Source organism: Marmota marmota, unplaced genomic scaffold (genome assembly GCF_001458135.2).
Source record: "Marmota marmota marmota unplaced genomic scaffold, marMar, whole genome shotgun sequence".
NCBI classification, from domain to species: Eukaryota; Metazoa; Chordata; class Mammalia; order Rodentia; family Sciuridae; genus Marmota; species Marmota marmota.
Genome location: NW_026000153.1, coordinates 20248565 through 20261208, shown reverse-complemented (window position 1 = coordinate 20261208; position 12644 = coordinate 20248565). Strand labels below are relative to the sequence as shown.

Genomic DNA, 12644 nt, shown 5'->3' with positions numbered 1-12644 from the left:
GTGTGTGTGTGTGTGTCTAATTTAGATGCAATATCAATTACAGTTATCTGCAAAAGTTGTTTAAGGTTGGAAAATACCTTGAAATAGTGATTTGGCCTGCAAGTGTTAGACTACAGAAAAGCAGGAGCAGCATAAAAGGATTTAGCCAGAAAAGAGAGGTGTTAACCCAGTGACTGCCTAGATAGATACCAGGATGTCCAGTGTGGATGTTGCTCTTTGCTGGAACTGAACCAGCTATCCTGTGGAATGACAGCAGTTGGTTGAACATGCTGGGGGACCTGACTGTCAGTTACCTCTTTAATGTGCACCACTTACAGGGGCACCTGGCCCACCTACTGTGTCTGTGACAGGCAAGGATGGTTCTGTTTCCTTTGGAGCCTCTACCAGTTTGGGTGGAAACATTAAACCTTCAGCAAGATTGAGAGAGACAGAAGCAGTAAGGTATTCCTGAACTTTTGGAATGGGAATGGAAAACTATCAAGAATTTTACAGTTGAAAAACCTTAGGCATAGACAGGGTTTTGCTAAATTGCCCTGGCTGTTTGCCAGCCTCCTGCCTCAGCCTCCTGAGTCGCTGGGATTCCCCAGCCCCAATCCTCCCATATTTAATTCTTAATATATTAAGCCTTTCTTGTATTGTTAGATTTTGTTTGTTGCGATACTGTAGATAGAACCCAGGGTCTTTGCACCTAAGCAAGTGCTTTTAGCCCTAGCCACACCCCCAGCCCTCCTGTATTGTGTTTCTGTCTCCTGATTGGACTCTGATATTAATATCAAAGAAATAGTTGATCTCTGGCATTCCCCAAAGGCAGGTACTCCAGTCCTTTTGGCAGATAAAGAAGAGGTGTGGGAAACATCCTTTCAATTGGCCTTCTGCCATAATCCACATTCACAGACAAAAATGAGGCAGTGCATTTGGTTGTCATTATTCTCCTACCATTCAAGAATAGATACCTGGGTGTAGAGAATCAGATGTAACTGCGTTACTATTACTGTCCTTGATGGAGTCTGCCTGCAAACAGGATATTCTGTCAAGGTATAGATAGGTAACAGCGGACATGCTTGAAAACGAGGTGTCTGCTGTCCTTGGGAGGACTTGCCTGCAAACGGGATGTTCTGCCAAGTGGGCTAGGAGGGCGCTGAGAAAAATTTTATTATCTGTTCTTAACAAAGAGCAGAGCTCAACATACTCCGGGCCGAGAATAGATTAGCCATGAGAAGCGGGTCACTTCTGATTAGAAAGTAAAACTTCTGTATGCTATGTTTAATTAGCTGAAAGACCTGATTTATTGATGTTGGAAGGCTGCCTTCTTTGTTCACAATACTATAAAAAGATTGCTTGTACACAATAAAGGACTTTTTTTCTGCTGCTGCTTTGCTTGCTCTGCTTCTTCTTTCTTTTCCCATGCTGACCTGCAAGTGAATTACTGCAACACCTGGGGAAGGGAAGGACGGTATGAAGTGACAGACATTGTCACTCTATACACATGTATAATTACACTACTGGAGCTACTCTGAACCATGTACGGCCAGAGGAATGAGAAGTTGTGCTCCATTTGTGTATTATATGTCAAAATGCATTCTACTGTTAAATAAATAAATAATTAATTAATTAATAAAAAGAAGAGATACCTGCCACTGTAGTGGCTTANAGAGGTTCCGCCCACAGCTACCCTGCACCCTGACTTCCGGGCCCGAGGGAGCTGGCAGGTTCTGTGATCAGATCCCTTCGCCTCAGGGAAGGCCCCGCTCAATGTCTGCAGGCGGCAGAGAACATCCCACTGGAGGGCCGGGATCGCTACATCACCCCTGCCCCGCTCCCACGGCCGTAGAAACGCGCCTGCCCAATCTGCAGCACGCCCCGCCCCCCGCTCGCCCAGCGCTCGCCCTGCGCCCTCAGATCCGCGGGAGCGCGCACGGGAGTGCGCACGGGAGTGTCTCCAATTTTTCAATCCTGCCGCCATCTTTAGGGCGGCCAACTTCCCAGCGTTCCTCGCGTTCAAAGAAGGGGGTGGGGCTGGCAGGAAGGGAGGGGAGGGATAGGGCGGAGCGTCCAGCGGAGAATCCGGGTGCAGTGTTATTTCCTTTTTCTCCCTGGTCTCGCCTTCATTCTCTGGGCGAGGGGGAAAGCTTTTACTGAAGTTTTCTCTGTTTTAATGCCTACGTTAGACAAACACATCAGGAAACAACAACAAGGACTCTAAGGCTTACCAGAATAAAAACAGAGAGCTGGGTGCGGTGGTGCACGCCTGTAATCGGGCGACGTTGAGAGGTTAAGGCCGAAGAAGTTAAGGCCAGCCTCAGCAATTTAGTGAGACCCTCAGCAACTTAGCAAGCCCTGTCTCAAAAAATAAAAAGGACTGGTGATGTGACTTAGTGGTAAAGTACCCCTGGGTTCAATATCCAGTACTACCAAAACAGAAGAAGAAAACCGAAGAACCTTAGCAGTTATCTAATATAATTGCCACTTTTCACAGAAGTAATCAAGGGAATTAGGTGATTTACCCAAAAGCACACTGCAAAGTCAGCAGACCTTTCTTTTACCATTAAATCAAGCTCCACTAAATGCCTTACAATACAGCTGAAGGTAAACTGATACCAAAGGAAAGCAATATTTAAAAGTATGTCATTCTGTGCCGGTTATCAATATTCTGTCTCAGATCCACATGCACTTCTCATTTCCTGCCCAGAGAATGTGAAGCTGGCCCTTAAGCATTCTTCCTTTGCCGGAGGCAAGACTAAGCAAAGTCAGAAGAAGGAACTTTGTTGTCAGTTGAGCCGCTCTTGGTAGTGCCTACGGATGAGAAATACCCCAGCACCAGGCTTCCACACTGAGAGCCTCTTCCTACAGTTTCAGGTTCTCCGCAGCTCGTCACCTTCCCAGAGCCAGGCTTTTGCAGTGCCAGGATGTCAGCAACAGCCAGCAGTTTCCTCCAGCATTTCCCTTGGCAAGTTTTATATCCAAGTACTTCAGTGAGACACCTGCCAGGGAACAGTCTCTTCTAGCATCCTAGAGGGTGAATTTTCAGCGAATTCTGCTAGTACTTCCTTGCCATTTGGTGAGCTGTAGCCTTTCCCTGTCCAACAAGATCAAGGTTCACCTTGGGGTAGGGTCTTCCTTAGGAGCTTTATCTCAGCCCTCAGGATGGCCCATGTGCCTTATATATACTATTCTCGTGATCTTTAATCCCTAGTTACCCTAATCAGGGGTTTTTCGGTTTTTTGTTGTTGTTGTTGTTGTTGTTTTTGTTTGTTTTGGTACGAGGGATTGAACCCAGAGGTGCTTTACCATTGAGCGACAACTCCTGCCCTTTAAATTTTTTTTTTTTTTAATTTTGAGACAGGGTTTTGCTAAATTGCCCTGGCTGTTTGCCAGCCTCCTGCCTCAGCCTCCTGAGTCGCTGGGATTCCCCAGCCCCAATCCTCCCATATTTAATTCTTAATATATTAAGCCTTTCTTGTATTGTTAGATTTTGTTTGTTGCGATACTGTAGATAGAACCCAGGGTCTTTGCACCTAAGCAAGTGCTTTTAGCCCTAGCCACACCCCCAGCCCTCCTGTATTGTGTTTCTGTCTCCTGATTGGACTCTGATATTAATATCAAAGAAATAGTTGATCTCTGGCATTCCCCAAAGGCAGGTACTCCAGTCCTTTTGGCAGATAAAGAAGAGGTGTGGGAAACATCCTTTCAATTGGCCTTCTGCCATAATCCACATTCACAGACAAAAATGAGGCAGTGCATTTGGTTGTCATTATTCTCCTACCATTCAAGAATAGATACCTGGGTGTAGAGAATCAGATGTAACTGCGTTACTATTACTGTCCTTGATGGAGTCTGCCTGCAAACAGGATATTCTGTCAAGGTATAGATAGGTAACAGCGGACATGCTTGAAAACGAGGTGTCTGCTGTCCTTGGGAGGGCCTACTTGCAAACGAGAGGCTCCTTCAAGGTTTAGATAAGGTAACTGCGGACATGCTTGAAAACAAGGTGTCTGCTGTCCTTGGGAGGACTTGCCTGCAAACGGGATGTTCTGCCAAGTGGGCTAGGAGGGCGCTGAGAAAAATTTTATTATCTGTTCTTAACAAAGAGCAGAGCTCAACATACTCCGGGCCGAGAATAGATTAGCCATGAGAAGCGGGTCACTTCTGATTAGAAAGTAAAACTTCTGTATGCTATGTTTAATTAGCTGAAAGACCTGATTTATTGATGTTGGAAGGCTGCCTTCTTTGTTCACAATACTATAAAAAGATTGCTTGTACACAATAAAGGACTTTTTTTCTGCTGCTGCTTTGCTTGCTCTGCTTCTTCTTTCTTTTCCCATGCTGACCTGCAAGTGAATTACTGCAACACCTGGGGAAGGGAAGGACGGTATGAAGTGACAGACATTGTCACTCTATACACATGTATAATTACACTACTGGAGCTACTCTGAACCATGTACGGCCAGAGGAATGAGAAGTTGTGCTCCATTTGTGTATTATATGTCAAAATGCATTCTACTGTTAAATAAATAAATAATTAATTAATTAATAAAAAGAAGAGATACCTGCCACTGTAGTGGCTTATACCTATAATCTGGGCAACTTGGGAAGCTGAGGCAAAAGGATCATAAATTCAAGGCCAGCCTCAGCAGTTTAGTGAGGCCCTAAGCAACTTAGAGAGACCCTGTCTGAAAATTAAAAATAAAAAGGGCTGGGATGTGGCTCAGCGATTAAGTACCCCTGAGTTCAATCCCTAATACAAAACAAACAGGTGCCTGGGCAAGGCATAGTGGTGGATGCCTTTAATCCCAGCAGTGTGAGAAGCTGAGGCAGGAGGATGGCAAGTTCAAGGCCAGCCTCAGCAATTTAGCAGGCCCTAAGCAACTTAGGTACCAAAAAAAGAGAGAGAAAGAAAGAGATTTGATAATGTTTAAGATCTTCCACAGTCTTCTATTAATGTATATCACTTTGTAATGCAGAAAAATAGCACTACCAGAGCCTCTCTTAGCCTGATCCCTTAGGCTCCCCTACCCCTTAGAATGCCTCTGCCTCATCTCTTCATACACAAGACCATCCTTCAAGAAAAAAATCCATCTGCTATTCTTCAGATAGTGATAACTGCAAAAATAAATGAAGACAACCAAATAAGAAAAGCAGAGTCTATTTTTATAGAGCATGCTATAACAAAGGGAGTCAACCACCATCACTGCATGAGCAGAGTCAAGAGCAGGCAGAGTGAGAAAATCTTACAGTGAAAAAAAAAACAGAAACTTCAGGAATGTCCTGGTTAGAGGCTATCAACGTGGAGAAGAAGGGAGGATTCCAAGTGTTTGGTAGGGGAGCATATTTGTCTTCTCTAGTTGGTCTTAAATTGGAAGCCAGAACAAAAATTATGGAAGCTGCCAATTATTAATCAAGTTGGGACTGTTACAGAAAGTTATTGTTTGACTTCCTGGATTATCACTAGCGATAGTACCTCACTTCCTGCAAGTCTAACTTAACAGCAGGATAGCTTCCTGGGCTAGTTACTATAGATGAGGGGTTGGTTTCCCTGCAAGTAGCTGCAGGTGTGGGTCAGAGTCCAAGGTGTATAAATGATCTCATTGAAAGATTAATGTCTTTCATAACAGACAACAGTGGTACCAGCTACAATAATAACAGTGTTTTTCCTGAGGCTTCACTGTAAAATGTCCTTTTGAGTGATTACCATTTTCTTACCAATAACTTCCCTAGCCTGATTTGTGGCTCTTACCTCTTGAACAAAAATGAGAGATACTTGGAAATGTAGCTCAGTGGTAGAGTGCTTGCCTAGTGTATATGAGGCCCCCGAGTTCAATTTTTACATAGCAAAAAATAAAAAATAAATGAGATACCCAATTACTAAACTGCCCACACCCCATGGAAACAACATTCTAGAGCTGATTCTTTCTTTCTTTTCCTCAGAATTATTCAGGGTCAGCCCAAACCTTACAAAACTCTCCCTCTTATCCCTTCATAATGAGAGTCAGTCTGTCTGTCTGTGGGGTGCTCTCCCTGGTTGTAGCACATTAATAGAAACAACTTTGTTGGGGTCCTGCTAAGTTTGGTTATTAGACTTTCCCACCCAGCTCAAGTAGTATCCCCTTTCCACTAAATCTTTGGATGCTATTTTTATCTCCTCCACCTCTCAAGAACTTTTTTTTCCTTTTTCTTTTCTTTCTTTTTTTTTTTTTTTTATGGAGTGCTATATCACTGAACTATACCGCCAGCCTTCAGCCTTCCTAGTTTCTTACATTACAGATGTGTACCACCACATCCAGCTAAATGAATCCTTTGGATATTCCCAAAGGACATTCAGTTTTTCAATGTCCTGTTCCACACCTCCTGGAGAGACACCTAGAAGCCTCTAGTCTCCATCTTAAGCTCAGGCCGGGACAGTGATACATGCCTGTAATCTGAGAGGCTCCAGAGGCTGTGGCAGGAGGATCTCGAGTTTAAAGCCAGCCTCAGCAATGGCCAGGCGCTAAGCAACTCAGTGAGCCCCTGTCTCTAAATAAAATACAAAATAGGGCTGGAGATGTGGCTCAGTGGTCAAGTGTCCCTGAGTTCAATTCCCAGTACCAACCAAACAAACCTTAAACCTGCTGTAGAGGTGCACACCTATAGTCACACCTACTCAGATTTTTTATTTATCCCCAGCCCTTTTTATTTTGAGACAAGGTCTCACTAAATTTCTTAGGGCCTCACTAAACTGCTGAGGCTGGCTTTGAACTTGCAATCCTCCTGCTTCAGGCTCCCAAGTCACTGGGATAACAGGCATGCACCACAGCACCCAGCTAGTCCCACCTACTCAGGAAGCTGATTTGGAAGGATGGCTTGAGCCTAGGAGTTCAACAATAGCCTGGGAAAAATAGTGCAAATTCATCAAAAATCTTGATTTAATCCAGGAATGGAGACATAGACCCATAATCCCAGATATTTGGGAGGCTGAGGCAATAGCCAAGATCTCAAATTTTAAGGCCAGCTTCAGCAATTTAGCAACACTCTGTCTCTAAATAAAAAATAAAAATGACCGAGGATGTAACTCAGTGGTAAAGTGCTACTGGGTTCAATCCCAAGTATGGTGGTGGTGGGGGATGTCTCTTCTCAACCCAGAAAACCTATTCATAAAGGTAGAAAAGGATTTTGTGATTGAATAAACATTAAACCATAATATGCCTGGTACAAAACAAAACTGTTATGTGCATCACAAGCAACCTGCTAAAGGATCACAAGGTAGAAACATTCTATTGTACAACCTATCATGTTTGATAGGTCTTACAATTTGGAGTCAAGTGACAAGTTAGTCTTTCATCCTCTCAGGAAACTGAAAAGTTGGGCATTAAGTCCCTTTATATCATAGAATTAGTACCTGTGTGTGGTACTAAGGATTGAACCCATGCCTTGTGCATGCAAGGCAAGCACTCTACCAACTGAACTATGTTCCCAGCCCTAGTACCTGCTTTTGCTAAAAACACTGACTTTTCCCTTGGGCCTAAACTTTTCACTTAATGGCTACAAGCAGGACAAAGCTTCTATCTGCCTTCATTTTGTATCTGACTCCTTTATTACCTTAAACTTTGGGTCAGGTCCTTGCTTTGTTCTGCACATGGGCATGTTTATCACTCAAGGAGTGTAATACAAGGCTTACTGAGGCTTAGTAACCCTAAATTTATCTTATCTATATCATCCTAAAAGACTGAGGACACCAAGATAAGAGAGATGAAGGTATTTTCAAGATTTGCAGGGACATTCAGTTTTTCAGTGTCCTGTTCCACTCCTCCTGGAGAGAAACTAGAAGTCTCCGGTCATTGCCCTAAACCTGCAGTCAGCTTGGATTCTAGGAAGAGCGGGACCTGGCACACAGATCACCTCATGATGAGATCATAATACCCCCCTCCCCCCACCAATGCCTACCCAAAGCAGGAGAAACCATCTCATGGGAACCAGATGGCCCCTTCAAGTTTATCACTTTCAGTTACCCAATGTATCCACTGTGCATCTGCAGGCCCAGGAGAAGTCAGTGCTTTCTTTTTTTCTTTTTTTTAACCAAAGCAGCCTCTCTAAGTTCCCGTTACAATTAGGGGTTTGGGGTATACCACCACTGAGCTATATCCCTAGCCCTTTTTATTTTTTTATTTCAAGACAAGATCTTAACTACATTGCTAAGGCTGGTCTAGTATTATAGGTGTGCACCACCATGCCTGGTTGGGAGGAGACTTGTTTTTAATTATATTGCATCACATAAGCAGAGGAAAGCACCCTGGAAACTTCTGAGACTGGAAGGTTGTGATTTGTTCAAGATATAGGTAAGTATTACAGGACTGTAGTGTTCTGAAGGGGTTAGATGAGGAGAGAGAGAAAAAGACTACATGGGTATTGCATATCAGACTCCAAAGGTGAGAACTTGGTTCTGCAAGTAAAAGCAGAGTAATACAACTCATGTTTTACATGTAGCATTTAGTAAATACACCCAATCATTTTACAGTATACAAATCCCTTTTCTCATAATGTCAAAATCCTAAGAGACAGAGTAGGTCTGTTAATTCCAGAACACACCTATAGACCCTGCTATTCAGGAGGTTGAGGTAGGAAGGAATTCAAGACTAGACTGAATAGCATAGTGAGGCACAGTCTCAAAGGGAGGAGTGGGGAGAAATTCCAGACTACTAACATGAAAACTAACACCCACCCAAAGAAGTTAAGTGCTTTGTTTAAGATATCCTAGGACCGGGGCTGGGGTTGTGGCTCAGAGGTTGAGTGCTAGCCTAGCAGGTGTGAGGCCCTGGGTTTTTTTAAAAAAGGTACAATACCTTTGTGTCCAGCTAAACTAAAAAGTAAATATTTTAAAAAAAAAAGATATCGTAGGACCACTGGGTCTTGACGTAGCTTGTCCTAACTCAGGGCTCTCTGCTATGAAACGAAGGAAGAGAACCAGGAAGGTAAGTAACTATGGAGTGTCAGAGTATATTTGTGACCCCAAAATTGGGTTCTCTTGATGGACTGAGCTTTCAAATAAAATGATAACCAAAAAATTCATTAGAGAAGGGAAGATGCTTGTTTTATTATCCAACTAATAAGAAGCAGTGCCAACTTGACGCAGAAGAAATAAAAATGGCAACATGTATGAAAAAAAATATTCAACATCTCAAGCAATTAGAGAAAGGCAAATTAAAATTACAATGAGATTCTCTCTCACTCCAGTGAGAATGGCAATTATCAAGAATATAAGCAACAGTAAGTGACGGCAAGGATGTGGGGGGAAAAGGTACATCACACATTGCTGGTGGGATTGTAAATTGATAACACTATGGAAAGCAGTATGGAGATTGCTCAGAAAACTTGGACTGGAACCATCATTTGACCCAGTTATCCCACTCCTCAGTTTATACCCAAAGGGCTTAAAACCAGTATACTATAGTGATGCAACCACATCAATGTTTATAACAGCTTAATTCACAATTGCTAAGCTATGGAACCAACCTAGATACCCTTTAAAAGATAAATGGATAAAGTAAATGTGGCATATATACATAATGAAATATTACTCAGCCTTAAAGAAGAATGAAGTTATGGCATTTGCTGGTAAATGGGTGGAACTGGAGACTATCATGTTAAGTGAAATAAGCAAATTCCAAAAAAAAAACCAAAGGCCAAATGTTCTCTCTGATATGCAATGCTAACAAACAATAAGGAGAGAAGAGAAGAATAGAAGTTTATTGGATTAGACAAAGGGGAATTAAGGGAACGGAGGAGACATGGGAATAGGAAAAACAGTAGAATGAATCAGACACAACCAGTGTAACTCCACATCATGTTCAACCACAAGAATGGGATCCTAATTAGAATAAGTTATACTCCATGTATGTATAATAGGTCAAAATACATCCTAAGGGCTGGGGATGTAACTCAGTAGTCTAGTGCCCCTGAGTTCAATCCCTGATACCCATTCTCCAATACATTCGACTGTCATGAATATCTAAAAAGAACAAAAAATAAAATATTTGTTGGATACGTTAAAAAAAGAAGAAACAGTACCAAAACATAAAGCTCACATAATCAAAGATCAGTTGCAGTATTGCAGTTCTCTTTTCTATTTTGCTGTGCTGAGGATGGAAACTAGGGCCTTGCACACGTTAAGTACTCATCTTTTGACTATAGTCATACTGAGAAACTACATGAACTTGCTTCCTACCTACATCAGCAGTATTTTAACTACTTATTGGAACACTTAAAAAAAAAAAAAAAAAAACTTCCTCCAAAATCACAAAATGAGCTATTCCATTGTTCTTTTAAGCCAAGTGGCATGTGTAGGGGAGGAAAAATAATTGTCCTAAATTTCCATTAAAGCAAAATTAATGAGAGAAAAACAAACATGTATTATCATGTAGACTTCATATACGAGAGAAATATCCCCCAAAACTGGTAGTCTCTAAAAGGTAGCTTAGAATTCAGGATTAAAAACCATCTACAGCTAAAAACAAACAAGAGTGTGTGTGTGTCAAGGGGTGGGGGGTGTCAGTTATGGGAAGGTAACCAGGAAAAACACAGTAAAAGAGACTACCAGGTGTGGTGGTACATGCCTGTAATCCTAGCAACTTGAGAGGCTGAGGCAGGAGGATCACAAGTTCAAGGCCAGCCTTAGCAAAATAGCAAGGCCCTAAGCAATTTGATGAGACTGTGTTTCAAAATAAACAAAAAGGGCTGGGAAATGTGGCTTAGTGGTAAGGTGCCCTGGGGTTCAATCCCCAGTACCACAAAAAAGAGAGAAAGACACACACACACACACACACACACAAAAAAAAAAAAGTTTTGTTACACAGAATTAATGGGCACTTTTTTTTTTTTTTTTTTGGTACTGGGCACTGAAGCCAGATGTGCTTCATCACTGAGCTATATAACTAGAACTTTTTATTTTTGAGATAGGGCCTTGCTAAATTGCTGTGGCTGACCTCAAACTCGTAGTTCTCCTGCCTCAGTCTCCCAAATGTGATTATAGGCATTTACCACCACACCTGATTGTTACACAGATTTAAATCTGTCCCTGCTCCATTAATAACAACCTCTACTGACTTAGTCATCCTCTTCCTGGTGCAGAGTGGAAGACACCCTTTCAAATGGAGATTTATAAATGCAAATTTCCCTTCCAAAAGAGTAGCTTATGCTGTTTTCATAGCTTATGCTGTTTCTTAAAATAATCCTTACATCAATGAGGCATATTTTGGGATGGCATATTCTGGTATCCTACAGATGGACGCCTGCAAAGAAAATTAGTAACTTGGCTCTAGATACAAAACAGTTATAGCCAAAAAGATGTTATGAGGCTTGCAAGGTTGCTTCCATTGCGGGGGGCCACACAGGATGACTGTACTTCTGAGGGTGTTTGTTATCCAGTGGAGGGTTTGGTCCTTCATAATTTTAAGGTCCAGAAACTAGATACTATAAATTAATTGAGACTTCATTCTAAAATTTACATAACACGGACTGGGGATATGGCTCAATGATAGAGCATCTGCCTGATATGATATACAGGAAGACCTGGGATCAATTCCAGCACTGCAAAAGAAAAAAAAAAAAAAGGGTTTACATATCTTGACTCTCTTCAAGACTAAGGTTACCAAGGTAAGAGCATTGAAAGTCTTTTCAAGATTTGCTGGGACACTTAGGATTTGTTTTAGTTTTTTTATTTTATAGTATTGTGGATTGAACCCAGGGCCAATCTACCAATGGGCAACATCCCCAGCCCTTTCTATTATTTATTTATTATAAATATTTATTATTAATTTCTATTATTTATTTATTTACTTGTTTATATTACTGGGGATTGAAGCCAGGGGCTCTCTACCACAGAGCTACATCCCCGTCACTTTTTATTCTTTGAGACAGGGTCTTCCTAAGTTGCAGAAGCTGGCCTCAAACTTGAAATCCCCCCCCCTCAGCCTTCCTAGTCACTAGAATTATAGATTTATGCTACTGACGGGGGACATTCAGTTTTCACAATGTCCTGTTCCATACCTCTTGGAATACCACCTAGAAGTCTTCAGTCATTGTCCTAAACCTACAGTCACCTTGAATTCCAGGAAAGGCAGAGCCTGGCAGACAGGCCACACCATGGTAAGATCACCTCCTGGCCCCACAAGCAGAAGCAATCATTTCATGGGAATTTAATTGCTCCCTCAAGGAATAAGGACTTCTCTGAAGCCTCCTAGCTGAACCAATCCTCAGATAATGATCAACCAGACCAATGGCCTGACCAAGGTAAACTCCTCTGCTAGTTATGCCACCGCCCCAACCACACAGGACCCAACTCTTGCCTTTCTTCCTCTTTTCTTTTTTCTTTTAATATTTATTTTTTAGTTTTCGGCGGACACAACATCTTTGTTTGTATGTGGTGCTGAGGATCGAACCCGGGCTGCAAGCATGCCAGGCGAGCGCTACCGCTTGAGCCACATCCAGAGCCCTTTTCCTCTTTTCTATAAAACCTCAAAGTTTCTGACGTCTCTTGAAGACAACTCTTTGGTTGTACCCCTATACCTGTTCTTCACAGCGTGGCCATGCTGATTAAAACTCCTTTCATGCCCTTCATCATTGCTGGTCACTTTGACTGGCATAATGAGAAGGGTGGGTTGCCAGGTCTTTTGGGA

The 12644-nt window shown here is 42.2% G+C and overlaps 1 protein-coding gene across 2 annotated transcripts in view; it reads right to left on the bottom strand.

The window, feature by feature from the left end:
• Window positions 1-1978, bottom strand: part of Ccm2 (CCM2 scaffold protein) — a 63563-nt gene extending 61585 nt beyond the window's left edge. For both annotated transcript variants that reach the window (XM_048786565.1, XM_048786567.1), the window contains exon 1: window positions 1673-1978. In XM_048786565.1, coding sequence (XP_048642522.1) covers window positions 1673-1963 — 291 coding nt within the window. In that variant the 5' untranslated portion in view covers window positions 1964-1978. The remainder of the gene's footprint in view (window positions 1-1672) is intronic.
• Window positions 1979-12644: the final 10666 nt, after the last annotated feature.